Genomic DNA, 27,484 nt, shown 5'->3' on the forward strand with positions numbered 1-27,484 from the left:
TAGGGATACTAATTGTCCTGCAGACAGCTCCTTGCTGGGGGGGCTTGGATCTTTTTTTTTGCTTTGCTTTTTGAAATAATTTTTTATTTGATTTTACAAGTGTAGAATTATAACAATACAAAATACACATCTATATTTAGAGATTTATCTGGATCTCCAAACTTCCCACCCTTTCCTACATGGGTCCTTTTGTCAACCTTTTCAACTGCATATTATTTCATAATCCATCTTTTTATATCTCTCCATATTGTCCATAATAATTGCTACAAGTGTTATTAAAATCCTGCTAATGCTTTCATCTGCTTATAGAGGTCTCCTAAATTAATTATATATATTTTTTCTTATTTGAAGTCTTTGTCTTCTTGGTTCCTGAGCTTTCCGGTCATAGAATCATAGAGTTGGAAGAGACCACAAGGGCCATCCAGTCCAACCCCCTGCCAAGCAGGAAACAGTTTTGCCATTTCGGTGTACTCCCAAGAGTTTGGTTTGCCATTCCTCTCTGGTAGGGACTTTGTCTTCTTTCCATCTCGGATCTTTCTTTTTGGAACCCTACAAGTGCCTGGACAATTTGCACCTCATCCAGGGTCCAGTCCTACTACTCTTGCCAGCCCATTGTTACTCCTCAAGTGCCATCTTGCGCAGAGTCTTGACCTGTTATCTGCAGATTCAGAAATGCTTCCTCCAGAGATTTGGGAGTTGCGGAGATTGCAGGTGTTTACTGGTCCATCTTTGGAAAATAGATCTTTGCATTCTCACTCTTGAGGCCATTGCAGCATCAATTTGTTTGGGGTGTGCGCGCGGAAGAGATGTGACTTGGATGAGCCACTGGTCAGACTCAAGTAATGCCTAGCATAAGGATATTAAATACAGGTCATGTTGAGTTGGGGGATATAGAACCTGGGAAGGGCAGAGCTCAAATGACCATTTTTTCCATAAATGGCATGGTTTTATTTCTCATACAAATACTGAGGCACTCTGTGTCATCTGTCTATGCAAATATCTGGCCTGTAGAGAAGCTTTATTCTAAATAATGTTACAACTCACCGGAGGAGAACACTGTTATAACACAGCAGCACACCCTCAACCTGTGATTCTGGTACCTGGCATGCAGAGGCATTAGCTATCGTAACTAGTAGCCATCAATAGCCGTGTCCTTCATGTCTAATCCTTTTGGTGTTCATTTTTGCCTCCTATGGGAGCAAGTTCCAGTTTATTCACTGCGTGAAAAAGCACTTTCTGTTGTGTGCCCTGAATCTTTCAACTAAATCCGTTCAGCTAATGCAAGCAAACCTAATACAACTCTCAGGAAAATGAGTGGTGGAGATTCAGTGGCCAACTATACTGTGCTTTAAAAAACAGCCACCACCCTGAGCATTGTAATGTAGGCCTGCCAGAACAGCTACAACCTTTTGTATGGAAGACACTCAGTTAATCTGGGAGTGATCGTTAACTGGCACAAACTTTAACTGGCACAAGATATATGCTTGGTCCTGGCAAATAATCCCACCTTCATTTATTTAAAAACCTGCCAAAGGCCCCCTTTGCACCACTTTAAACAAGCATGGCTTCCCCCAAAGAATCCTGGGAACAGTAGTTTGTTACAGTGCTACAGTTCCCAGAGTCCTCTAGAAGAAGGATGGATTGTTAAACCACTCTGGGAACTGTAGCTCTGTGAGGAGACGAGGGGTCATGCCAAACAACTCCCAATACCCTTAACAAACTACGGTTCCCAGGATTCCTTGGGGGAAATCCATGGCTAAAGTAGTGCTTTAAATGTACAGTGCAGATGGGAGGCGTAGTCCAAAACAAGAGGAGGACCTTGTACATTGAGTACAGGTGGCCTTGCCCCATTTCTCTAGGTGGACTCCCTGAGTAAGTCTTTCCCCTGGGGTGCAACGAACACATTGTGACAGGAGGCACTTAATAAATGAATGTTCAGCTACCCACCCTAAATGGACCCAGAGGGCATGTTGGTTTCTGCAGATCTAAGATGAAAGAACTGAAATGGAATAAAAGATAATAAACAAAACGAAAGCCATACCCAGTTGCAGGAGGGGCGGACCTTGGTAATACAGCACCCTGTGCGTGCGAGACCAGAATTTGATGCACACCCAGGCTTTAGGAAGGAGGCACAAGACTCTGGCAGGGCCTTAGAGCCCTCCTTCCCAAAGCTGGGCAAGCCCTAACTAGACTTTGGGAGAGAAAACAGGAAGGGTAGCTACAGACTACTTATTTGGTGAATGATGGGAAGAAAAAGTAGCGAACACCCCAAATACCTGGGGATTCCTTTTCCCTTTTCAACATGTGGCTCTTAAAACCAGATTGTTTTAATCTCATCAGCTATTTGGAAGTGATGCCAACAGAATGAAATATTTAAAGAATTTAAGAGGTAAGGGGCGAGGGAGTAGGAACAAGCAAGCATTTCATGATTAAAGACCAACACTGTTTTCCTGCTACTTAGCTGGTTAATTGGCTGCTATTAAAACTTTCTGTTTGGAAACAGAACATTAATACATAAGTTTATTTATTAATAATGCATTCTATGCAGAAAAGAAGAGTTATGTTTTCTATAAATACACAAAGTAACTAGGTTCCACACCAAGGGACCAGCTAAATTAATAAAGACACCAATTTGGATTGGATAGAGAACCAAGTTCTAAAAATATGCTGCAGTTAAATCAAAATAACATCATCAAGGACCAGGCCTACCTTGAAATCCCTACATTACCTTAGAACAGGTGTTGGGAGATCAGGCTGGATCCTGGACCACAGTGGGCCAATTTTGACTAGTAGGTGGTGCCACTCACTTACCAGTCATCTGGTGTCACCATGATGTCAGGCAACCTTTTCCCCCTTTGGGGTCAAACTGTGCTGCCGAGGAAGTTTCCAGTGAACTGAAGCAAGGGTTGAAGTCTGACTGGTCAGCTGGCTGGCCCTGGCTTCAAGTCCTCATTTCAGCAGGTTGTCTGCATTACAGAATTCTGCAACAGGAACTCTGCAGTGCAGTCAATCTCCACACTGAGCAGTGCCGACTTCAAGACCAGCTTTCCACTGGGGTTGCCTGCACTACAGTTTTCCATAGGAACCTAGAGAGTCATGTCCCAATTCCAGGACCCAGCTTTACCAATCTCTTTGCAGGCCACCCCCCTGAACAAGCAAGTGTTCATTAGAGTGGGTTTTTTTTTTTAATTTATTCAGTTACAAAATTTACTCAACCTCTTTTTAAACTTGTTTTAAGAATCATTACACAATTAATAAGGAAGAAAAGCTGAAGAAATGCACCCTATTTTATTTTAACAACACTTAAAATTTTATTGGATATGAAACCATCTACAGAGGTATAATCCTGAACCACAACACCTTGCCCCACTGGGGCGTACATTTACGAAGTCAAAGCTTCGTTGTAAATCATTGCCAAGGCACCCAGGAAAGTGACGTATTCCTGGAAGTTCACCACTTGGTCCCCATTGCAGTCCAGATCTTTCATTAATGCCTGTATCTCTTCGTCCTGCAGTTTCGGCCCAATGATCAGCTCGTTCTGGATCAACTCTTATCACCATCCTTGCAAGCACATTTGTGGAAGGTGACAACCAGCAAACCAATAGCTTGGGTCGAGAGGTGCTGCCATGGTGAGAGATCTGAAGCAAGATGGTCTAGTGCCAAGTGGCAGGAAGTGGAAAATGCACCCAATTTTAACCTCTATTATATGACACCAGTTTGTGCACTAAAGTTTCAAAGCATAGGAACTGAAACCTGCAGGAATGAGTTAGCAAGGGTCACCAACATTTTTGGCACAATTGCAAACCAGAAAAATTGTTGTGGGCACTGCACACAGTCCAGAATGCAGGCCACACAGCCACCTATTCCACTGGCTACCATAGAATACCTCTCAAGTTCCAATTCCAGTAGGAGAGCTAGTGAGGGTCTCTGTGGATACATAAGCACTCACAGGTGCTGCGGTAGCAACCTCTGCAGGAAGGAATGATCTGCTGCTCTAAAGCCTTTCCCAATACCAGTGACCGAAGTTGATACAGTATGGGTTTGAAAATTCAGCATCTCAGCAGGTGAAACAGCAGGTAGTGCCCAGCTCTTTGAAAACATAAGGCATTTAAAGTTATTGCTACTTCTACAAGTTAAATACCTTTACTTCATCTGGCTCCTAAAAATGAATAGGTCTCCAAGGGGACCAGTTTTCCACATTCATTTGTTCTTGGGGAAGAAGGTTCAAGAGGCTTTGGACACTGTTGAGCACCCAATAGCAAAGTGAGATGATGGTTGAAAAGTAAACAAAATGCGAAGGCTGGCTGATTCTTACTTACACTGACACAAAGGGCCTATACCACTTGTGAACTGTTTGCCAATTGTCTCCTAGGTTCACCGGCAATGCTAAGCCAGACCATGACTTAGTGCTAGGGAGCATAGCAGCACTGGGGAGGAGTGCATCAACCAGTCTTCTCTCTGAAAATAAGGTTTGGTTCAGTGTTGAGTGTCAATCGGGCCATCATATGGGTCTGTATGTCTCAAACAAAACATTTCTTGGTTTAGTCAAAGCTTATTTCTCTTCCAAGAAGCATCCCCTGTTACCTTCAAAAGCACTAAACCCATCTTTGTTCAGCCTGCCTTTCAACTTACATGACATAGCACCTTAATCATCAGAGGAACGGTAGAGTATTGCTGGGAATTCTCAATTTGCTGCCTGCACAGACATTATTAGAGGATATCAGTGTCTCCTATGAAAGTCCAGCAGAACACCCCAAAACAAATAGTTCTCCATCAAGCATGCTGTGAACCAGCCCATATAGTTAACTCTCCTCCTGCTTTCCCCTTCGAAAAGAAGGAAACATTATGAAGAGGGGAAGGAAAGCAGGAATGCTTCCTAAAAGCCTCCGTTCAATAAGACTGTCACCAGCTCAAAGTAAAACCCTGCCCCTGCTCAGGTAGCATCTCCCTCTCCTTAACTGAGTCCTCCAACACCCACAATAGAGAAGTTTTATTGACAGTGATATACCAGAAGAACTAAGAAATGAGATAGCTAGTTTCACAGGTTTAATTTCAGAACCTCATACATTTCAGTTGCACAAAAACCTGGAACACATAACTGTGCAACTGGGATTTTCACAATCAATCCCTCTCCTCTCATCCCCAAAATGTAATCTGTGGTGCTGCGTTTGGCCACAAAAAAATACATAAAAGGATTCTTGGTGAGACAAGCCAACACTTGAAGCTGCTTCAGAATTCCATTTTGTCTATAGAGCATGTTAGGATGGCCAGTGCCTCGATGTTAAATCATACTCATTTTTTTAAAATCCCGATGTCCACTAATCTATGTTCATGAACAGGACACCAAGGAACAAGTAATAGGTCAGCTAGTCAGAGACGGGCCTGGAATGCAGGTCCTTCCCTTTAGCTTCAGCAGCCCATCTGCTTGTCTTCCTTGACCCCAATAAAGTCCCTTCCCCTTTATTAGAGACCTTCCCAGAGCGACAGTTATGGCAGCAAAACAATGCACAGCCTCAAAAGGCAAAGAACAGCTGTGCGCATGCCCCACAAGGAGGCTTGATTCTGTCCCTCTCTTAGGCATCATGGAGGTTATTCTCATTCAGGAGGATCTTCTCGCCAGGTTTGAAGGCCGGCAAGCCACGGTAAGGGCAGCTGGAACAGCGGAATGCATCCCCCAGGTAACACTGCAGAGAGAAGAGAGGCCAAGTCAGTGCCCTGCCAAAGTTGAGTGTTTCACAGTTTCTGTTCATTTTCCAAGTGGGAAGGGGCTTGCATTAAATAGGACTTCAAAGTTTGTCTCAAGGGGTGAGGGAAGAATTGGCCTTAATGAGACAAAGTCAGCCAGTATTGAGGCTCTATGCACCACATTAGGGAACTGTCCACACAGCTTGGGGAACAGGCAAGATAGGAGTTACATTTTTACACTCAACTTGCACAACACTTCTTCATGTGACAAATTATTCTATGGCTTTCTCTTGTGTGTTAGAAACTGTATATACCCTGCATATACCTAGGGTGAACACACTGTTAACTAATTTGCCATGTATACAAGCTATCTGAAACCACTGTGCTTTGCTCTGCATTTGCAAATGGCGGAAAGCACATGTGGGTGCTCCCGAGTGTAGCTGATCTCTGCTGAATGCGGGTCTCGAATACAGTAGCAATCAGCTGACTTGCAGTGGCTTCAAGCCCCGCTAGGAACAGCTAAAGTCTGGAGTTGGCAGTCAGGGAATGCAGCCGATCCAAGCTGACCATGCTGACTGTCAAGTGTCTGGGAGGAGGGCAGCCTGCCAGGATGAAAAGGGGCTGCCATGATGGGGGACCAAAGGATCCAGCACAGCAGAGTGAAAAGGTTCCCCACCTCCGACCTAGATATAAATCCAGTGTTTTGATTAGCAAGTAAATGTACATCCTTACATTGCCACATGCGGATTTGGGCTGTGTGTTGTTCTTCTCCTGCTCTAGCTCTTCAGCAAGACCACAGGTACTGCAGAAGGGAGAGGCTTTATAAATCTACATATAAATCTATTTAACAAACAAATCATTATATAACAGTTTGCAAGCAGGCAGTGGGTGGCTTATTCTTCCTTAGAGAGTCTGTATAGCTCTCAAGACATGCTGGTTCTTACTTCTCTCCTAAATAAATTTTATTTTATTATACAAATGCAATACAGAAAGAAACCCGAGAAAGAAAATATGAAAACAAGAATATAGAAACAAAAGTCTTACAACCTCTGATACATATTTCTTATTACTTATTTCAAACCTTTTGTATCGCATTTTAATATTTCTTAACACTTCTTCAATTATAACTTATGCTCCCCCACCCCTCTCCTCCCCTCCCCCCATACTTCCCTCATGTGCAATCTTATTAAACTTATACTATTCTATTCTATTCTGTTGTGTTATTTATTTTTGTTCTTGTTATACACATTACTTCTCTCCGATCTGATCACAGCGGTGCTGTGCAGCAGAGAGTATCTCAACTGCTACAAATAGGACAGAACACCGAGAAATGCAAATTCCAAGACCTTCCCTATTATTTAGGGATGGGCATAGGGCTGCATATACATTCAATAAAATAAATTTAGTTGAAGAATTCCAGCTCCTGGCCTAGGTTTCAAACTTAGGAGAAACTACATTTCCAACGAACTGACCTTATGTACCGTTATTTAGAAGTCCTGGTTTCCATGTGGACTCATTTCCAAGTTTATGTACATAAGCTTGCAGTTCACACCCCCCCAAGCTTATTTCAGATGCACAAGTTGCATAACTGATCTCAAGCAATAAAGTTTAGATAGTTTGTAAACCAAATTAAAAAAACAAACATCCCTACTAGTTAATACAAAGAAAATCTTATAAAAACAAAACAAAAAGAAGAAAGAACAACATGTAAACCTGAAAAAACCCACATGCAGTTCGAGTAGCATATTTGCTCATGTCACAAAAAAGTCACTTCTCTTGAGAGTAACAAGGTGCTGGGCCTATGACCATGGAATAAAATTCATCTTAGGGCCAGAATGTCCATGTACAGTGGTACCTCAGTTTTCGAACGTCTCAGAAGTCAGATGTTTCAGTTTTCGAATGCCAAAAACTCAGAAGTAAATGCTTTGGTTTTCGAACAAGCCTCGGAAGTCGAACATGCTATGTGGTTTCCGCTGCGTGAAAGATCCGGAGGCACAGCTGTCGGCTATTGAGGTTTTGGTTTTCAAACGTTTCGGAACTCGAACCATCTTCCAGAACAGATTACGTTCGAAAACCAAGGTACCACTGTATTTCTGTACTCACCAGTTCTTACACGCTTTCTTTTTTCCAGAGTCCTTACAGGAAGGGGCCTTAAGGGAAGCTGGATCTGGCTTTTTCAAATCCTCAGGGTCTAAAAGCTCGTCTGAATCCAGAAGATCCTGGAAAGAAAAGAAGAAGAAGACCATGATCCATATGAAACTAAGATGTTTCCCTCTCCATTAAGACAGTCCCCATTTTGGGAGGTTTGTTCCAGGTGTGCTTCTGCACAGTCCTAGAGATATCTCAGAACAAAACAGCAGAAATAATGTGGCACTGACATAGCCGTCAGAACACAGAGAAATGTATAAAATAAGGGCATTCCTCTGCTTGCATTAGGTGATTTTCATACTCACTGCATCCTCATCGTCCATATCATTGGCAGAAAGAGTCCAGAGCTTTGCAGCCATGGGATCCACAGCTGGCTTTTCTAAGGAGAATAGAATAAGGAATTATAGAGAACAGAACAACAGTGGAGTCATAGCACATCTTTTGTCTAATCCATTCTTGGGACCTTTTAGCTCAAACTTTGTTAGAGAGCACCTCAGCATACTTTCAGATCTAACTATGGAAAATCTATTACAATGCATCCAACATAAGGTCTGCTCCCAATATAATATAAAATCTTTACGTGGCCCTCTAACATGGTGGCATGACAATGAAAACACATTATACTGTGCTCTGAAGCACATCACTCTGTGAAGTTCCGTGAGATGCTGTCATGATAAAATAGGGCTGCCACAGCTGAGATACTGTACTTTCTGCTTTGATTTTCTTGCAGATCCTCTTACAGAGAAAGGGGGTGCTCAACATAAAGGCCCATTTTCCCCTTAATAGCTCCCCACTCAACAAATGATGGGCACGAGACCTAGAAGGCTAGCTGAAATTAAGCCCACAAACCACTCTGGCCAATGTAATGGTAGATTCCACACCCCGATATAAAACAATGTGAACATGTTCATCATTAGTTTAGCAATTTGCTTTTGAGGCTGAAACAAAGGCTACCAACAGACACTACGCTTATAAGCTAGAGGGTAAAGAGCACTGCTTTCAAAGACCATGTGTCAGTAACCACCTTGGTTATTATATTGACTTCTAAAGAACAGAGTGAATTCACATTCTATGGACAAGTGAATGTATTTCCTAATATTATGCTGTGAAGAGGAGAGATCCCTGTTCACCTCTCTCTTTCTTGACAAAAGAAATTTTGAGTTGACTTGAAGATCCCACTTCAAAGTTGGGTTTCTTGCCTTCCATCTGAACAGAATAAATTTCATTGCACTGGAAACCCAGACGTTTCTGAAGAGATTGGATTTGTTCAGAGGTTAAGGGCTCTTTCTGTAACTAAAAAACAAGACAAAGCAAAGTATTAGCCTGGTGTCAAATCCATCCCAGAGTACCCAGAAGAAACGGCACATTACCACCATGATACCCTCACAATATTTTTTCCCTCTGTAGAAACCTCATCCAAAGAAACCCAATGGTAGTATTCAACTAAGTCTTTCTCACGTGTAGACCCACTGAAATTAATGACCCTCAGTTAGTCAGGTCCACTGGCTTTACTATGTATACTCTGAGTAGGACTAGCAGTGAATGCCACCCAAAGCAAGCATTTTCAAGGCTACTTTTTGTGCATTGTTAAGTTTTCTGGAATAAATGATCTCTAGAAGTCTCAATATCCATATACTTACCTCCTTTACTTCCACCAGCCCTGAGAGTGTCAAAGCTGCAGGTAGCTTGGGGATTGTCTTGAGTCCATTGTTGTTACCTGGGAGGTGCAGGACAAGGAGGAAACAGCATCCATAATCAACTAGGTGCAGCGCTGAAAGTATGACTGTCCCACAGAAGAGAGTCACACAGGCCTCATTCTTTGCATTTCCTGAATCACTTCAGGAACTGCCAGACATCAATTCAATTAATTAGGAAATATAGTGGGCTCCGGCCCTCACTAATATAAATGGGTTATTTCTAGCAAGCTCCCAGTAACTGAATCCCTAAAGCCCTCTAGCTGATCTTAATTATTAGAAGGAAGTGATTATTAGGTCAATCACTGAATCAACTTGTTTAAATATCTTGTTCTCTTGCACCATAAGCAGGAATATTTGCCCTGCCTTGAATGTGGTATAACTGAACTCAAGAACACACAACTTCCAGCAGTGCTTCCACTGATACCCAGTTATGTTCAGTTATAGATGCTGTATCTGGTTAAATCAACTCTGTCATGACCATTTGACATGATGAGTGTAGACAAGCTCTAAGCTATGGCAGCTTAAATTCAATGAAGCCCTGGGCAAAACTAACTGGGAGACTCAGGAATCAAGAGGATAAGGACTTTTAAAAAGAATGGGGAAAATTAATAATTTACCTGAGAACAGTGTAAGCAAATTAAAACTTTAGCTGGTCTTTCAGAATCACTTGTAAAGCAATGAGGTTTATGCATAACTTATAGTAATGAAAAATATGTAGAATATATTATGTAGATTGGTAAAAAAATTGTTATTAGGACCCATGTAAGGGATGGGGGGAAGTCACGTGATTCAGAGAATCTCATGGATTGATTATATAAAGAATTTTGTTATTAGTACGTATTCACAAAAACCAATAAAAAGCATTTTAAAAAAAAGTTAAAAGAAAAAAACACGAATAAAAATAAACTCAACGGAGCCCATCAGTCAAATTAATGTTTGACACCCACGGTCCAGAGCAAAGAGAAAAGTTACCCCCTTACCTGTTTCTGTCGTCACTACTTCCTTCAGAAGGACACGGCCCCCTGGCTTGACTATCCGAGCTATTTCAGCCAATACTTCTGCACTATGCACAGTCAAGCTGCCAGGTAACAGGCCTGACAGAACTACATCAAAACTGGATTCCTTATGGGATGCTGAAGAGTTAAAAGAAGAGTACACATTATCCTTCTACATACATATGCATGCCGTCATAACTGATGGGGTTTTACACCGTGACGTCAGCAGTATTTTTTCAAAGCCATTTTAAGTGGTAATCTTGGAAAACTCTTACTGAGTCAGTCACTGAACAGAATTTCTAGATTTCTTGAGATTGCTACACACAAGGCTGCAATGCATTATTTTGGCTGTCTCCTCGCCTCTGCATGCTGCAGTCAGAATCAGGCCATTTAGGCAATTCACGTATTGTATGGTAAAAACCCAGGTACACTAAGAAAAGGATAAAATCCTTTTCATGGCCACAAGTTCTTCCCATGTTGTACAGAATGTCATTGCTGTGTGTCACAAGCAGCCTGACAGACAGGCAAAGAGACAGCAGTCACTGCCCCATCCCTGTTTGTCAACTTTGCCATGGCACCAGAGCAACAAGGGCATTTCTCAGGCTGTTAGTGACTTAACAAGGAGCTCAATGCTGTTTCCCCCTCTACACACAACACTCTATGATGTCCAACATGTCTTGGTTCAGTGCTACGATGAGACCTTAAAACCAAACACAGCAATGAATACTTTTTTGACACTTACATTGGAGCAGCTGGTTGATATTTTCTACAGATACATGACCCTCAACTCCAACAGCAGCCTGGATGTTCTGCACAAAACTTTGCAGAGCTTCAGCAGGAGAATGCATATCCCAAATCACTGCCACTTGCTGGCCCATGGAGATCCCATGAGCCGCCATGTCAGAAACAATGCAGAACCTGAAAGAAAGAAATAAGCCAACTGTTGACAAAGTGCAATATATTAAGCGTCAAAGAACAGAGACTTAAATCAACAGGAATTTCTGGAGATTTCCTGGTTGTCAATATTAGCAGTATTGCTCTAAAGAGAATGTGTCAGCCAGTTTCCCCAAATGGTATGAATCCTTACAAAAGATGGTTTCAGTTTAAGGGACTTTGCTTCCATTTTCAGTTTCAGCACTGTTACCAAGATCTAGAGAACACAGGGGTAGTACATTTATTTATTCTTATCTCATCTGCACACATTTGAACCATGGATCTGTAGAAGGCACTACTGTCCCCCAAATGGTACAGATAAGAGTTTCAAAACATTCAACACTACAGATAAGCAGATCTTAAGCAACCAATGAAAATGGAGCAATAAGAAGTCTAGAATCAGTGGGTAGCAAGTAGTGAGACCATGTCTGCACATCAACTGATCAGGGTCTTCCATTTCCACCAAGGTTCTCCCCTTTTGCTGAAAGTAATTGGGCCTGGTAAAGAGTTCAATCATACACATCTCTTTAAAGATCAGTCTCAAGACCTTTTGCTCACTTTCTGCACCTTCAGCTGTGGCCAGCTTCAAATGAAGCATCCTTACCACACAGAAACTGAGCTACTCAACTTGAAAAACAAGAGTCTTTTATGCAAACTGGGAGGATGATGCCTTTTTTCAAAAAGACCTGCAGGGCCTCTCCATGAGGTTCCTCCCTCAGCTATCACCTACCCTCAGCAGTTCTATCAAGGGAGGGCTGCAAAGGCAGGGGGGCTTCTCCACTGCTGCTGCAGAAAGACCACCTTTGTGAGGTTTCTCTTATTGCCTCTGCTTGAAAGACCAGCAACTTTGGGTTCCTCTTCTTCAAATGACTGCATTCCAGCTGGCCATCGCAAGACCTTTGTAACCTGGCACCTGAACTTGAGTATGCTTTGGGCTAAGCAACAATTACCGATATTATGGTGAGGAAGGCTGCAATTAAATTCAATGACTAGGTAGGAGGAAAAAAAGATATAATCCCAAGAAGAAACTGAAGGACGCTCTCTGATGAACCAAAGAGGATGGGGATATATTAAGTTACTTAGTGAGGAGGTGGCAGCAACCGAAGAGCAGCACAGCTGATAAAAGTGTTGGAGTAGTCCGCCAACCTGGCCCTTCCGGGCATGTGGGACTATAACACACATCAGCCTCAGCAGGAGTCCAAAACACCTGGAGGGGGCCAGCTTGGCAAAGGCTGGACTAGAAGCTGAACGACCCAAGTTCATATCCTGACCCTGCCACAGGCTCACGGGGTGACCTTGGCACGGCCTGAGTCTCTCAGCCTGGCCTACTTCACAAGGTTGTTGTGGGGATTTAAATGGGGAGAGGGGGAGAGAGAACCATGTACAAACATGCCACCTCGAGCTCCTTCAAGGCTTCTCTTTCCTCCTGCACCAAACAGGGAAGGGCCGAAGTGACGTCACGAGCCGCCCAGGTGCCGGGGAGATGGGCGGCCTCGGGGCAATTCGCGCGTGCGTCTCTGTGGGCCGGGGGTGGGGTGGGGCACGACGACCCCCCGCCTTCCGTTAGGCAAAGGTCTAAAGGCGACCCAAGGGCAGCGAGGAAGACCCTCGCCCATTTCAAGCGCAGGAGGGGAAGAGAACGTGCCCAGGCTGCCCCTCCCCGCCCGCGCCTCGTCACGTACCGCCTTTCCCGCTTTCCTTCCCGGAGCCGCGAGCTCAGCAGCAGCGGCCGCCTCTTCTTTTCAGCCCCTCGGGACGGAGCTTTCCCGACTCGTCACGAGCTCTCGATCGGCCCTCAGTTAGGACCGCCCCCTGCCCTTCCCAAAGATGGCGATGAGCAATTAAAAAGTGGCTCCTGACGCCCCATTGCCCGTTCTAAAGATGGCAGCCAATGGATGGCCATTTGTGAAGCATAGAGATAGAAGAGGGGTAGGGGTGGGGAATGGAAGAGGAACTTTTCTGAATTTTCCAAAAGCCGCCATTGTCCATGATTCTCTGAATCATGAGTGTGGGGTGTTTTATTGCCCCGGCCATTGAGTCGACTGTGCTGGGTGATCTGGGAGCTGGAATCTGGAGGGTAACATGTACCCCCTTGCGTTCTAAGGGAGCGTTGTGGTGCCACACTATTTCTAGCCATATTTATTTACTTCATAAATTTATACGCCGCTTGATTGTAAAAATAGAAAGCCTCTCAAAGCGATTATCTGTCTGTGATGCAACGCCGCTATAGCTTGCAATGTGAGTTGCAGCAGAAAGCCAGTAAAGCCCAGAAGTGTGGATTATACAGATAACTCTATTCTATAGCTCCAGCTTCTCTCTCTTCGAAGCCTGCCAGCAGGGGCGGTTCCTCCCACTGCCTGTTTGCCCTCTTCAAAGATGGCGGCTGCCCCTTCGAGCTTTCCACTCCGAGGCGCTTCTTATTGCTCCCTGGCCCATTGTAAAGATGGCGGCGGCCGCGGCGAGTCTGAGGCGCGCGGGTTGGGGGCTGCTACGCTGCCAGGCTGGTGAGGAGCAGCTCGGGCGGCGGGTGAGGGCGGGAAAGGGAGGGGGCCGCCTGCCGACCCCCCCCTTCCCTCCGCGCCCGGGAAACGGAGCCTGCGGTCGGGGCCTGGGCGGGGTTTGTGGGGCGGGGCGGGGAAAGGTGAGGCGAAGGGCAAGTGGCACCCAAGGGCGGCCCTGAACTCTCCTTGAGGGGCCGGGGAGGCGATTAATTGCGGCTCATTTGCGGAATTCATGCAATCATTATGCGCTGTTGTGTTTAATGAGGCCCAGGAAAGGGAATCATGTACAATCAAAATGATAAATCATTTATTTATTTGCTTTCAGCCTCTTTACACCTGGTTTGAACGCTAAGCCATAGCTAAACTTGGGCCATATAAAATATTATTATTATTACCATTATTATTTGTTTCATTTATTCATATTTATTTGTTGCAATTACATCCCACCTTCCCCTCCCCCCAAAGGAGCTTAAGATGGCATGCATGGTTTTCTTCCCCTCCTCATTCAAATCCCCACAACAACCCTGGTAGCTTAGGCTGAGAGGCAGTGACTGGCCCCCAAGATCACCCAGTGGGCTTCATAGCTGAGTGGGGATTTGAACACAGCTCTAACACACCACTTCATCAAGGTGTGCAAAATGCAATTCCCCAAGTTCACTGCAGCCATTCCTCACATGCCTCTTTAATTTGGTGGAAGGGTAAGGTTTTGACTTCCTGGGCAAGTTTAGTTCTGAGTTTCTAAAGGGTCTATGATGCAAATACCAGCTTTAATTTGATTACTTGGAGTATGGCTTCAGATGAATATCTGTGTCTACATATACACATTATCCAAATGTCTACTGACCTGTTCACCAACTTACACTGATGGACATGCCAACAAAGCTAACCAACCAACCAAGTTTCTTGCATACTCACAATCAAATGATTATTTGTTTAACCCAGACTTTTGTAGTGGCATAAAGCAGCTCAGCACATGCACTTGTTCAGTTTCACTGAACAGAAATATGTCCTTCTGCAACAATCAAAGAAAAAGCATATTTGCCTGGACTGACAAACATATAGATAATTGCCAGTGTAATCTGGGTATGGGGCAATTCTTGGCTAACATTCCACTTGCATTGGCTAACTTCTTTTGGCATGTTAGGAAAGAAGCTTTCAAAGGTAATACTTGTTTGAAGTACCGGTATCAAGTGATGGATTGTATGAGCAGAACCCAGCCCTTTTTGAGAAGACTAGAGCATATACAGGCTTAGTCTAGGTCCAAATCTCTGCTCATACTTGCAAATTTAGAAGGTAGCCTTGAATAAGCAATTTTCTCTTGGTACCAGGCATTCCTGTCTCATTGGCTAGTTTCATTGGGTTGCTTTGATTCTAAATTTTTATAACTGTACTTCAAAAATGAAGTTGATGTGGTTAATAAAGACGATAGTTTTTTCTTACTGAACTGGTTTCTGTTTCAGTCTTCAGACGCCAGCTATACCCAGTGCAACGTACCATTCAGGCTGCAGCTGTGCTGCGGAGAGCGTCAGATGAGCAGAAACATCAGCCCCCCCAGTCTTCCACCCAGCAGCATTTGGAGTCAGAGCCAGTGGGGGAGCAGCATGATCAAGAGCATCCACACGTACACCCCAGGTAAGCTGCATGCTGCCACCACCACTTAAAGCTCTGAGAGATCTCATTTCCCACAAACTCACAACCAGTTCTGGCGTAATGCTTTGTATTGCAAGCAGGATGTGATATTTCTGCATCCCTGGGGAGGCATGTTCCTGCGAGTTCTTTTGAAGCTGGCATCTCCTTCCCATGCCTGTAATCCCAGGATGACGTGAGCAGCATTGCAGTGTGTCTTCTCTTACTGCCCCCATAAAATCCATACTGATCTTGTGATGAGCAGATCCCTTGATTTATCACAGGAGGCGTTGATGCCCTTGTAAATGTTAACAGACTAACATTGTGTACACTGAGCAAGCAAAAGTTTGAGCACAGGAAACTGTTGGCAGCTTTTAAATTGGCAGGAATTATGAAGGCAATGGAAAAGTGATATGGGAGACCAAAATGGCAGACTCCTTGGTATTTGAGGGTGTGACTTTGTATTTTTATTCTCCTAGTTACACGGATCAGGGAGGTGAAGAATCAGAGGGCTATGAAAGTGAGGAACAGCTGCAGCATCAAATCCTGACAGCAGCTCTGGAGTTTGTCCCCACTCATGGCTGGACAGCAGATGCTATTGCAGAGGGGGCCAAGGTAGCTATCAAGAGGACTGATGTGCTAAGAGGTGCAAGAAGCATATGCATGAGGTGCTAAACACAGCAATGCTAACCATGTCTACTCAGAAGTAAATTCTGTTGAATTCAGTGGGACTTACTCTCAAGTAAGAGGAGTTAGAGTTGCAGCTTTAGTTAGTTTTTAACTGTTGTGGTGGTCCCGGAACAATTCTTATTTATGTGGGTGCTGAGAGGCTTGTGACAAAGAACGTAAAACTTTGCAGAGCTATAACTTCCAGAGTTGCCTGGTGGGAAGCCATTGCAATTAACCCATTTTAAAGTTTGTTGGCCACAATGGGTCTTTACCCACAAAGCACACACAAGACGTGATGTAAGTCTTGTCTTGAGGGCTCCTACATTGTATGTAGAATCTATGTTTCTCCTTTCTGCAGATGGAAAACAGTAATTTGGAGGATGTTTTGGATGATATCATTGCAATGCAGAGGGATTAGCTGTACGATCCTTAAAAACCTACAGTGTAGAGCAGAGCTGCCTGAGTTTTAACAGCAGCATGAAAGCTACTCTGCACATGAGAAAGGACCATAATGTAGAACTACAGTGTTCGCCACAGCATTGTTGCTTTGCTAGGAATGCTTGTACCAAGCAGCATTGCCTGCTTTCTGGCTCCTGGGTGATTTACCTGTTCAACTTGTTTCCCTTCTTCCTTTTAGTCATTGGGTCTCTCTGTTGCTGCAGCAGGGCTCTTTCACAATGATGGCAGCGAACTGATCCTGCACTTTGTAGCCCAGTGTAACTCTAAGCTGACTGAACTTTTAGAGGAGCAACACAAACTGGTGCAGCTCGGTCAAGCAGAGTGAGTACTGGTCACCGCAGCTGTGCCGCCATTTCAGGCAGAAACACAACAGGTGACAATTGTATGTTGACACAGAAAACGTAACCGTGGAATCTGGTCACAAGGAGGGCACTTGTGAGGTAGTTTCCCTAATGCATCTTGCTACCGATTTTTGATTAAAGAATAAAATCACAATAAATGATCTTTTCCTTTTAAAGGAAGAAGAAGACAGACCAGTTTCTAAAGGATGCTTTGGAGGCCAGGCTGAGAATGTTGATTCCATATATTGAAAAATGGCCCCAGGTACAAACCTAACATTATTTTTAAAAACATGGGATATCCCTTAGGGTGTTATCTATGTTCATTGCTTTGTATAGCAGAATTGGTATATTTCTTATAATTCCCTGGGAAGCCAGGCGGTTGAAGTTAAACTAGGGATTTCCACATATTAGGGAGGTATTGGAAGAGTGGAGGGGAAAGAATGTGTCTTCCCCCTTTCTCTCTTCCTGAACAGCTGTCCCTCTCCCCCTTGAGGCATGAGTAGCACTACTAGGCTGCTATTCTAGGATGGATGGAACCTTGAGCAGAAGCACTTGTTTTGGAGGGCAGGGATATGCTACAACATTGAGTTGCAGATAACCCTTGCTGTTGTTGTTGTCACCCCAAATTCCTTAAAGGAAGAGTGATTGATTATTTAATTTATGTACCACTTAATATACCGTATTTAAAATATTTCTAAGTGGTGTACAGAAAACTGAAGCGACAATTTAAACAAAATATTTCAAAAAAATACACAGTTACATATAAAAATGATACATTAATACAAAGGTTCTAATATAAAAATCAGTATCAATTCATTTCCCTTCTGACACACTCTCTCCTCTCAGCCTCCAAGCTCTCACCCAGGGACCAAACAAACTCAGCTCACCCACAAAAGTCTCACTATGAGAAGAGTTCCTGGAAACAGCAGACATCACCAGGGGTGCCCAAACTTTTTTCAAAGAGCGCCAGATTTGATGAAATGAATATGTGTGAGGGCCATCCAAAGTCGACCGGAGGGCCAGATTTATGGGTGGGTCCAAGGTGGATAATACTTCCTCAGGCTGCCCATGGCTGTGTCCCATTTAGCTCCACTCTCCACACCCAGTTCCAGGTTCAGCAGGTTTATTGAGCTTTCCAGGGGGTCTAAAGGATGGGAAGAGGGTCGCCTCCACTCAGCGGCTCTTTCTTCACCCTCTGTCCTCATCTCCAGCTGCTTATACCTCTCTCTGTTCATCCAGTCAACAGTGCTGTCATGTTGATTAGGGTGAGAGATGGAGTGTGGGGTGGGGAAGCAATTCCTTTCACTTTTCAGATCCCAAGGGCCTTTAGTAGCAGTCATCTTCTTGGAATCACAAAATATCAACATATCCATAATTTATTTTTCCTAATCAAGTATGATAGGAAATTCAAGCTTGAGTTAGATTGTCCCTGGTATCAAAGTTTGAATTGGATTTCTCTGTGAATTGTTTTAGGGCTCTGGTGGCTGCCAATGCTAGGTTCTTAGGGTAATAAAAAAGCATTACCAATGTTTTCTGTCCCATAAGATGGGCACAGGCAGTGGAGTTGAAGCTATGATGTGTGCAGAAACGGCAAGGAATCAATACTGGGAAGACTTGTATAGCAGGGATAGCCAACATGGTGCCCACCAGATGTTGGCTGAACTACAGCTCCCCTCACCCCTGACCATTGGCTATGCTATCTGGGGTTGATTAGACATCTAAAAACATGATGTTGGATTACTCCTGCTGCAGATGAAAACAAGGTGTATAGAAAAGAGGGGAGGAAAGTCTGTGGGTGAAGAGTGCTTCTCCTTGCCTCATTAATTTATCTGGCTTTTCCTCCTTCCTAGGCTATTAGTGTGCTGTTGCTGCCACACAATATCCCAGCCAGCCTAAACCTCCTGACAAGCATGGTGGATGACATGTGGCACTATGCAGGAGACCAGTCCACCGATGTAAGTCTGAGCATGACACAGATGTTGATAGGACTTTGGGGAGCAACAGGAAAGCTTGAAATGTTCTGCCTTGCATGATAAATACATTCTGGGCTGTGCTTGGGGAAATTACGCAGTCCAAACACTTGCGGTGCTAAAAAGCTTTCAGGATTTGGTTTCCAAAGAGCTTGGGGGTATGATAGTTCTTCTTTATTTCATTAGCAACAGTCACTCGCTGAAAAAGGAGGACACAAGGAGGATACAACTCTTAAGTGCCAAGGGTCCAAAAAGCCCTGTAGGTAGGATCAGAACCGTTGTAACACCGCCCCCCCCCCCATACTCATCCCATGGAGCTGATCTAGGATGATACCATGGTAAGTGGTATCAAAAGCTGCAGCAAGATTGAGAAGGAGCAAAGTTGCACTCCATTTGTTCTGTTCTCGATAAAGATCATCCATCAGGGTGACTAAGGCCAGTTCAGTCCCATGACCAGACCTGAACCCAGATTGAAACAGGGCTAGATAATCCATATAAGCCAAGAGTGCCTGCAGCTGCCCTGCCACGACTCTTCACTACCTTCCTTAAAAGCGGGTATTTGTTACTGGTTGGTAGTTAGCTCAGACTAAACCAGCAGGTCGCGAGCTGGCTTCTTTAGAAGTGGCTGCACTGCTGCCTGTTTCATAGTGGTGGGGACTACCCCCTCACACAGCGACTCATTAATCACACACCCAGCTAATCAGATCCCCTCTGCTAGTTTTAATAAAGCAACAAGGGTAGGGCTCAAGAGGCCATGCAGTTGGGCATAGAGTTGCAAGCACCTTGTACATGTCGTCAGTCTGCATAAGCTAAAATAAATATGCAGCTTATCCAAGTGTGTCTGGGCAGGTAAGGATAATGGGTGACTGGGCTCTCACTGGCCCTCTGCTTAGTGGTGTGCCTAGTCATGCTGTCAGCAAATTAAAACAAAAACCAGATTTAAGTTACAGTGTTTATATATCACTTTTCTTGAAGACACCTAAGGTGAGAAAATAAAGCCTTATAAAAACTATTAAAAGAAACACAATAATGCAAACTAAAATGACCAAATCAAAGCAGACAGCACTTTTAGAACTGGTTATATTTGAAACTGACAGAATATTAGCTGACTGTACTGTGTGAGGTTTTTAAATTATAAAATTGTTTTCCTTTTATAGAAAGAAACAGAGTGGAATGTATTTATTTAAGTGACACACAGAGAGTTGAACTGGCCATTTGCCACAGTTCTTCTGCTCAGTATCCCACCTCCAGCCGGGACCACAAAGTGATGGATGTTCTTTGAAAACTCGTAAGCAGCTCCCTAAAAATATCCAGGGCTTATGAGAGCCATCAACTTTCTGGCAGGAAATAATAGCAAAGTAAATTATATCTTAATTAAAGCAATTAATGATTACTTGACCTATTGTGTTTACATAAGTAAGGGGTAGGAAAAGCTTAGTGGGTCTTGTTAATGAATGACTTTAATAAACTTGTGTGAGGATAAAATAGCAGCCACTGCAGTGACAAATAAGTAGCACACAGACAAATTAAGGAATAAACCAGAAAGCCAAATAAAGACAGTGCTCACACCAGGAAACTAAGGTTCTTTTTGGAGTATGCAGATTGTGGATGAACTTGTTAAAATATTCAGCCTTACAAATAGTGCTTAATTTTCTTCCCTCTCCCCCCTCCCCCTGAGCTTTCTTGGAAACTGGAAAAGTGTCTTTGCGTTGCTGCAGGACTTCATTGCAACTATTGTGGATGGCACCAGATATGTTCATTAGGTAGTTGCAAAAGAATCCAATTTTCCACTTTGGTTAACAACAGTTTCGAGAAGTGATAAAAAGAAATAGGAGAATGTCATTTGTTATAATGGATTTGAGTGACATGTTTTTTGAAGTTTCGACAGGCTGAATGAGATAGTAATTGGTTCTCAGCTGTGGTGTGCCTAACATAGTTTTTATGTAACCTGTGAACTGATAAATGCCCCAAACAGATGCTGGTTCAATAATAATCTCTACTTTGCTGATCTGGAGGATCCCGACTGTCCTTTTTGTGTTTTTTTTGTGTTAATCCCTGGTTTACATGCTTGATAGACAGATACCAGGGTGATTTCTTGGGCAAAAATTTCTATTCTACTAGAAGGTAGGTGCTGAATTATTTTCAGAGGCTTGTTTAATTGTTCAAGTGAAATCCTGAACATATGTATACAGAAGTACCACCAAGTTCAGTGCAATGTGCTTCCATATAAATGGATATAGGATTGTAGTCCTTGTATGTTGCAATAAAAAGACAGAATATTGTGACACCTTCAAACATTTATTGTCCATGAGGTTTCATGTGGCTGGTTTACCAGCTAGTTTGACTGAACTTCTTGCTTTGGGGCTAGTTGCTAGACTAACATAGAGCAAGGCCAGTTTGTTTTTCAGCTCAGCAGTGGTGGTAGGTGGTGTTTTTAAAAGCTGTATGGCCTACGATGGTGAATAGAGAGATTTTGCACTGAGCTGTGATCCAGTATTCTGCAGAAATAAATGGGCTGTGCAATAGAGACCCATGAAAATCTGCTGGGTCCCATTTACATACTAGAATCTTTCATCCATCAGTCCTAGGAAGGAGTGATGCTTCAGTGCAAAACACAGCTCTACATTTGCTGAGTTTTTAATAATAATAATAATAATAATAATAATAATATAATAATATAATAATATATGCTGCCCATCTGACAGCTTTGCCCCAGCCACTCTGGGCAGCTCCCAACAGAACTCATTGCAGATCCAGCAGTTTTTGCTGAATATTTGGGTTCACTTGTCACAGAAATCTAGGTTTAAAAATAATAATGCAGGTTTTAAGTGCTATGTCTACTGGTCATGGATTGGTTAGTTTCATATTGGTATAGCCTGTGAAGTCTTATATTCTTACAGGTACTCATGTAACTTTGTCTCTTACCCTTACAGATAAACTGGTACACTCGTCGAGTGGTGCTTGCTGGCATTTACAACACTACAGAGCTAGTAATGATTCAGGACTCCTCTCCTGACTTTGAGGAGACTTGGTCCTTCCTACAAAACAGAATAGCTGATGCCATGAACATGGGACACACAGCTAAGCAGGTGATGCCTTCATAATCCATTTATAAACAGCACAGTCTTCTGTGGCACATGTGAACTGTAGCTTTGGTCATATTTTTCATGTGTAGTGTGTGTTTAAACCCCAGAAGTAACTTCAGCCAGCCTTCCCCAACCTGCTGTCCTACATATATTTTGGACTACAATGTTCATCAGCTCCAGCCAGCTTGGTCATATAATGCTGGAGCTGATGGGAGTTGTAATCCATAACTTCTGTAGGGCACCAGGTTGGGAAAAGGCCAGTTTAAGCCATAGGTGGGAAACCTTTATGGGGTTAAGGACTCATTCGCTTGGAGGAAAGTGGGGAGGACAAGAGTCAGAAGTGGGCTAACGGAAGGCACCCTTTTTTTTTGGCCTCTGCCCCATTCTAAACATCCGTTCATGCAGTCTCCCCCATTTGCACAATACAACTATTCACGCATCCATCCATTCACATACCTCAACATTTATGACGCACATATTTTGCAAATAATTAGGATTTGGGTTCAGAATATCTTTTTAATTGGTTGTTACATCTTATGAATGCTAAATTGTATTCTTAGTCTAATTTAGGAGATTTAATGCTTAGCTGCTGTCACACAGTGTTCTGTGTAGAGCTACTGGAGATTCTAGAAGCAAGTTTTCATTGATTCAGATTTGGGGAGATGAGTGTGGGGAAGAGAACTGTGCCTGTTATAGCCCCAAACCAACAACTTTGTTGGCTATTGGGTCACTCCTCTCTGCCCAGTGCACCAATGTAGCCTCCAAAATCCTCAATCTTGCCTGGGTGTTCCACAAGAACATGCGCACAGTCCTGAGGTCCTATGACAGGTTTTATCCAATGCTAGTTATACTTTGGGTAGACCCATTGAAACTAATGGAAGTGACTAACTAGAGTCCATTAATTTCAGCTCTAAGTAAAACATAGGTGGATACAACCATTCATGTATATAAACTCATAGTGGCAGCTAAAGTGGATGGGTCGAAGCCTACCTGAAGTTTCTCATTCTCCTCTCCACAATCCATCAGAAAGATGAAGTGCTGGAGGCAGGCAGGCAGACACTTCTCCTCAGATGGCACTGCTATCAATCTCCACATACTGTTATCTTATGAGAATTCCCTGTGCAACTATCTGCCTGCCTCCAGCTCTCTCTGCCTTCTCTTTCCATCTCCCTCATTTTTTTCTCATGGCTGCAGTTTGATCATGGTGAGAGCAAGAGAGATGGAGGAGACAGTGGTAGGCATGCATGTGAGGTCAGAGGCATGGCAACAGAGTGCTGTAGCTAGAGTGCCTTTTGGAAAGATGTTCCAGTCTAGTTATTGTGCTCCGGTGTCTCATTTTGTTGGTGTGCCTGCCTGCCTGCAGTGCTCTTGTCCTGTCTATCTGGTTCACCTTGTGGCTGTGACTAGATTGCAGCAAGGGGAATGTGAGAGACTTAAAGTGAGAAGAGAGACGCTGGAGTCTGGGATGCACAGATGAAGCAGCTCTGGCAGACCAAGTCCAGTCCACCAGTTCCCCATCCCTTAGTCCAGGTTAGGGAACCATTATCCTGTTTGCTGAGGGTGCATTTCCTCAGGGCTAGTTTGTCAGGGGCCAGAGCCAAAGTGGGTGGAATTTGCAGCATCACAGGATTTAATAGGTCTCCCCCTCTCTCCTCCATCTCTCTCTGTTTCAGCTTTCTTCTGTTTCCCACCCCCTCCATTAACACAGGTTGGAACTAATTATTTGTCACGGTCTTCTTCTCCCTCACCCTTTTCATTCCTCTTTCTATTTTGGCTCTGTCCCATTTATGGTATTTCCCCAGGCACACACTGTCTCTTGTCTCTGTCTCTCTGCTCTCTCTCTCTCTCTCTCTCACACACACCTGACATATATGGGGAAGTGATACCCAGAGGGATGGCACAGAGAACAAGACCTGCAGTGTTTGGAGGGTCACATGTAATAAGCAGCCGCCAGGTCGTAGGTCCCCCTTTGGCTGAGCTGAAACCTGCTTTGTCTTGCCAATTAGGAGTGCATTTTAAGACTCCTTAATGTGCATTGGCAGCCAGGTCTCCACCTACCTGCACCTGACATTGCATAGGATATCAGATGTGAGGGGGCATGTGGGTGTTTTGGGGGGAAATGGCCAAAGATTCTACACCCCTGCATTAAAAACATGCAGCATTTTGCTGACAAAGTTGGGACCTTTTCTCAGACAGGTACACAGATTGCCGGGCAAAGTCTAGCACTACCCCCATCTGTGCAACATATGAAAAGGGCTCTGGTGGCACATACTAGGTCCTGCCTACATGCTGTGGTGATAGCATTGGAAAGAACCATTATATTATCACCCACATAGTTGCAGTCAATCCATCTGTGCAGCTTCTCATAACTTTGCAATGCTTCGCTCTTATACAGGCCCTGGTGGAGAATGTAAGTTAATTCACATTAAGGAGAAGAAGTGGCACTCAATGCAATACACTTTATTGGTCTCTGAATTAAATCGGACTAATTTGCTTAGAAAATCTTCCTGGAGATTTCTAAGCAAGTCTTTTGTTAGTGTTGGAGCTGCTGCTGTGATGTTAATCGATTGCGTTTGTTCCAATTGTGCCTGGTGTTTGCTGTATACGTGCAGGTTTTTGGATCCCACTGAGATCCTAAGATTGCATGTCACTGTAGCCCGTTTCAGGTTTCTACAGATACTTCCGGCCAAATCGCATGTACTTGCTGTCAGCTCTATCACTGTAGAATAATTCTCTTTCTCTGCCCTGTCAGAAACGGAACATGGCTCACTCTACATGCAGAGCAGATGCTCTGCCACTGAGCTACAGCCTTTCCATATTGGGCTGGTCCACCAATGCAAAACCAGCACAAAGCAGAAGATTTCAGTGCCTGTGTTTTGTTTCCTAGGTGCAGGCAACAGGAGAAGCCCTTGTCCAGGGACTGATGGGTGCTGCCGTCACTGTAAGTAATGCCAGACGCAGGATTTCCTCAGGTTGTTGCATACCAAACAGCTCCCCCCTCCCCGGAAATTATGGATGCAATAATGGATATGGAGGAATGCAAAGGGAAATGGTTGCTTTTATGAATTTTTTTTTTTTAAGAGAGGATCTGCGAGGTAGTCTTACTTGCAGAATTTCCCAGATTAATCTGTATGGATGTTTGCACACAGTGTTTTTCATTACTCAAGAATCCTTCAAACAGCAGAGGTATATAAAGCTAGCTTGGGATCAAATTACTTGCATGATCACCTTACTCATATATGCCTACTCAGCTGCTTCAATCTGCAGAACTGGAGCTGTTACAGAAGCCACATAATACTTGAGCTGCATTTGTAAGAAATTGTTTTTTTTTAGTGTGGCAGCACCTAAACTTTGGCACTCCCTGCCTATTTATATTAGGCAGGCACATTCCCTATACCCTTCAGTGCCTGCGTAAAACATGTTTGTTTAGGTAAGCCTGTTCAGCCATGTAGAACATCGATGTATTTTTTATTTTTTTGCTACAGTTGATTTTAATTATATTTTAAATAACTGTTTTTATGGATAATTTCAGTGTTTTATTTTATATATTGTTAAACCGCTTAGAGGTCTTTTACAAATCCTGCAGCATATACATTTTGTTAAATGAATCCAGAATAAAATGTTAAATTGCTTAGTTAGTGAGCAACCACAAGACGTGTAGGAATTGTCTCTATAATCTGTTGCTACCCAGTGCTCTTCCTTAAAGCTGTTGGCTTCACATTTTTATCTTCCCAGTCCACTTTCCTGCCAAGCAACTTGTGTGTATTATGCAGGGTTCTGGTGTATGTTTTGGGGCAACATGTTCATGACCTCCAGAGTACTGACCAGGCCTATTTGGGCCTCACTTTCCATCCTAAGTGAATGAGAACATGCCATGGTGCATGTTTCAGAGAAATGTTGTTCAGGGGTGAGGGCAAGCTTTTTTCTTTTTTAGAAATGGTTGCTCACCTTGTTGATCTTATTCTCATTGAGGGACTCCTTCCCTGTAACACCATTTGAAAACCACAGCTTTCTAGTCATAAGGAGCAGTGGCGTATTCCTATGCTGCTCTTTGCAGCAAGTAATTTTCTCATTGGCCTTATATTTAATGACATATTATTTGTGCACCAAACAGATAAGGAATCTCACAGGACTGAACCAACGCCGATAAGATGGAAGAGTTGGGGGAGGGAGTTTCAAGACCCAACAAGAAGAGGAATCCCCTCGCAAGAAGTTTAAACTGTTTCCACAGTTTTTCTAGTACTATTAAAACACATGTTAAAGGTTGTCGGCCTAGTGTGAGAACCTTTCTTCCTGGGCTGTGTAAATGTCACAACCTGGTTTTCTGGTGATGATGCCGCTCCTGATGCTTGACCCAGTTAGCGAAAACTAACAATTAGGGTCCATTTTTAGAAGATTATGTGAATGAAAGTTGGTAACCAAAAGTGTCTTGCTTTCATTCTCGCCCTCATTTGCTATCTACGTGTCTGACTCAGAGGTTGCTGAATCATTGGGAGACATGGCCAGCACTGTGCCAAATTGTGTGGTTCTGCTCCAACTCTCAATACACTTCTGCTCAGGAAGGATTCATCACTTGTAGGCTTCTGTTGATGTTTTGTCACTGCTTTCAGTTCTCTTCCAGAACTATTTGCATGAAAGCTGATGGCAACTGTAGCTTGAAAGCTCAGCTATCAAATAGCCATCAGAGCTCTATTGCAAATGTATAATTTTCTCTGTTCCTGGACACTGACATGTCTGTAAATTAATAATAATTAAAATTCAAACTGCCTTCTGTGTGACAGTTTGCAGCTTCTTCATTCTGAGATTCATTCAGTCTTTTGGCATAAATAGTATCATCTGAGATTTCAGAAGATCCACAGTGATGGTACAACAAATGCAAGTTTTGCTATTTTGGGAAGGGCTGATACATGCACACACATTTTCATGCCCTACGTGAGTGAACGAGTTGTCATAGAATGTTGCCTAAAGTCACTCTGAACATCAAGGGAGGCAATTCAGCTGCCGGTTATGTTAATCTAGTTGTGTTGGACTCAAGGCTTAATATTGCTTGAGTCAGTTCTTTTTCTACTCTCATGAAGCTCATTGGGTGGCCTTCGGCCAGTCACTGTTTCTTGGCCTAGCCTACCTCACAGGGTTGTTGTGGGGGATTTTATGGGGATGTGGGGGAACAATGCCGCTTTGAGCTCCTTGGAGGAAGTATGGGATATACATCTAATCAATAAAATAAAATCCCAAGAGTCCTAGAGAGCTCACAGGCCTCTTCAAGCCTGGTTAAAAACCTTCTATCTCCCTGCATTCTGATTCAAACCGAAGCTGCTTCTGGTTCTGTGTCCCTTCCCAGCTCTGATGGGTGTCACATTTTTAAGGCTGGAAA

The 27,484-nt window shown here is 43.5% G+C and overlaps 3 protein-coding genes across 3 annotated transcripts; 1 reads left to right on the top strand and 2 right to left on the bottom strand.

Annotated features, from left to right (window-relative positions):
• Positions 1-3,338: 3,338 nt before the first annotated feature.
• On the bottom strand, positions 3,339-4,304 carry LOC117051238 (protein S100-A6-like). Its single transcript, XM_033157439.1, is given in 3 exon segments — positions 3,339-3,552; positions 3,555-3,609; positions 3,611-4,304. Coding segments are annotated over 3 exon segments (243 nt in total). The 5' UTR covers positions 3,629-4,304; the 3' UTR covers positions 3,339-3,382.
• A 727-nt stretch (positions 4,305-5,031) lies between these two features.
• Positions 5,032-13,264, bottom strand: CIAPIN1 (cytokine induced apoptosis inhibitor 1). The gene is made up of 9 exons (XM_033157438.1): positions 13,141-13,264; positions 11,268-11,443; positions 10,511-10,663; positions 9,474-9,550; positions 8,964-9,126; positions 8,139-8,212; positions 7,789-7,904; positions 6,418-6,487; positions 5,032-5,684 (listed from the first exon to the last, which is right to left on the bottom strand). The coding sequence occupies exons 2-9, from the start codon at positions 11,422-11,424 to the stop codon at positions 5,574-5,576; spliced, it is 921 nt and encodes a 306-aa protein (XP_033013329.1). The 5' UTR covers positions 11,425-11,443; positions 13,141-13,264; the 3' UTR covers positions 5,032-5,573.
• Positions 13,265-13,835: 571 nt separating this feature from the next.
• Positions 13,836-26,883, top strand: COQ9 (coenzyme Q9). The gene is made up of 9 exons (XM_033157440.1): positions 13,836-13,962; positions 15,420-15,591; positions 16,065-16,200; positions 16,892-17,034; positions 17,232-17,316; positions 18,905-19,009; positions 21,958-22,113; positions 24,998-25,051; positions 26,225-26,883. The coding sequence occupies exons 1-9, from the start codon at positions 13,902-13,904 to the stop codon at positions 26,258-26,260; spliced, it is 948 nt and encodes a 315-aa protein (XP_033013331.1). The 5' UTR covers positions 13,836-13,901; the 3' UTR covers positions 26,261-26,883.
• Positions 26,884-27,484: the final 601 nt, after the last annotated feature.

This window comes from Lacerta agilis, chromosome 8 (assembly GCF_009819535.1).
Source record: "Lacerta agilis isolate rLacAgi1 chromosome 8, rLacAgi1.pri, whole genome shotgun sequence".
Taxonomy (NCBI): domain Eukaryota; kingdom Metazoa; phylum Chordata; class Lepidosauria; order Squamata; family Lacertidae; genus Lacerta; species Lacerta agilis.

Coding starts and splice junctions, on each gene's coding strand:
- CIAPIN1 (XM_033157438.1), bottom strand. CDS start 11,424: ATGGCGGCTCATGGGATCTCCATGGGCCAGCAAGTGGCAGTGATTTGG. Junction 9,551..10,510: donor AGTAGTGACGACAGAAACAG/GTAAGGGGGTAA, acceptor TGCACCTCCCAG/GTAACAACAATGGACTCAAG. Junction 6,488..7,788: donor AAGAAAGCGTGTAAGAACTG/GTGAGTACAGAA, acceptor TCCCTTCTGCAG/TACCTGTGGTCTTGCTGAAG.
- COQ9 (XM_033157440.1), top strand. CDS start 13,902: ATGGCGGCGGCCGCGGCGAGTCTGAGGCGCGCGGGTTGGGGGCTGCTA. Junction 13,963..15,419: donor GCTGCTACGCTGCCAGGCTG/GTGAGGAGCAGC, acceptor TTTCTGTTTCAG/TCTTCAGACGCCAGCTATAC. Junction 15,592..16,064: donor CATCCACACGTACACCCCAG/GTAAGCTGCATG, acceptor TTATTCTCCTAG/TTACACGGATCAGGGAGGTG.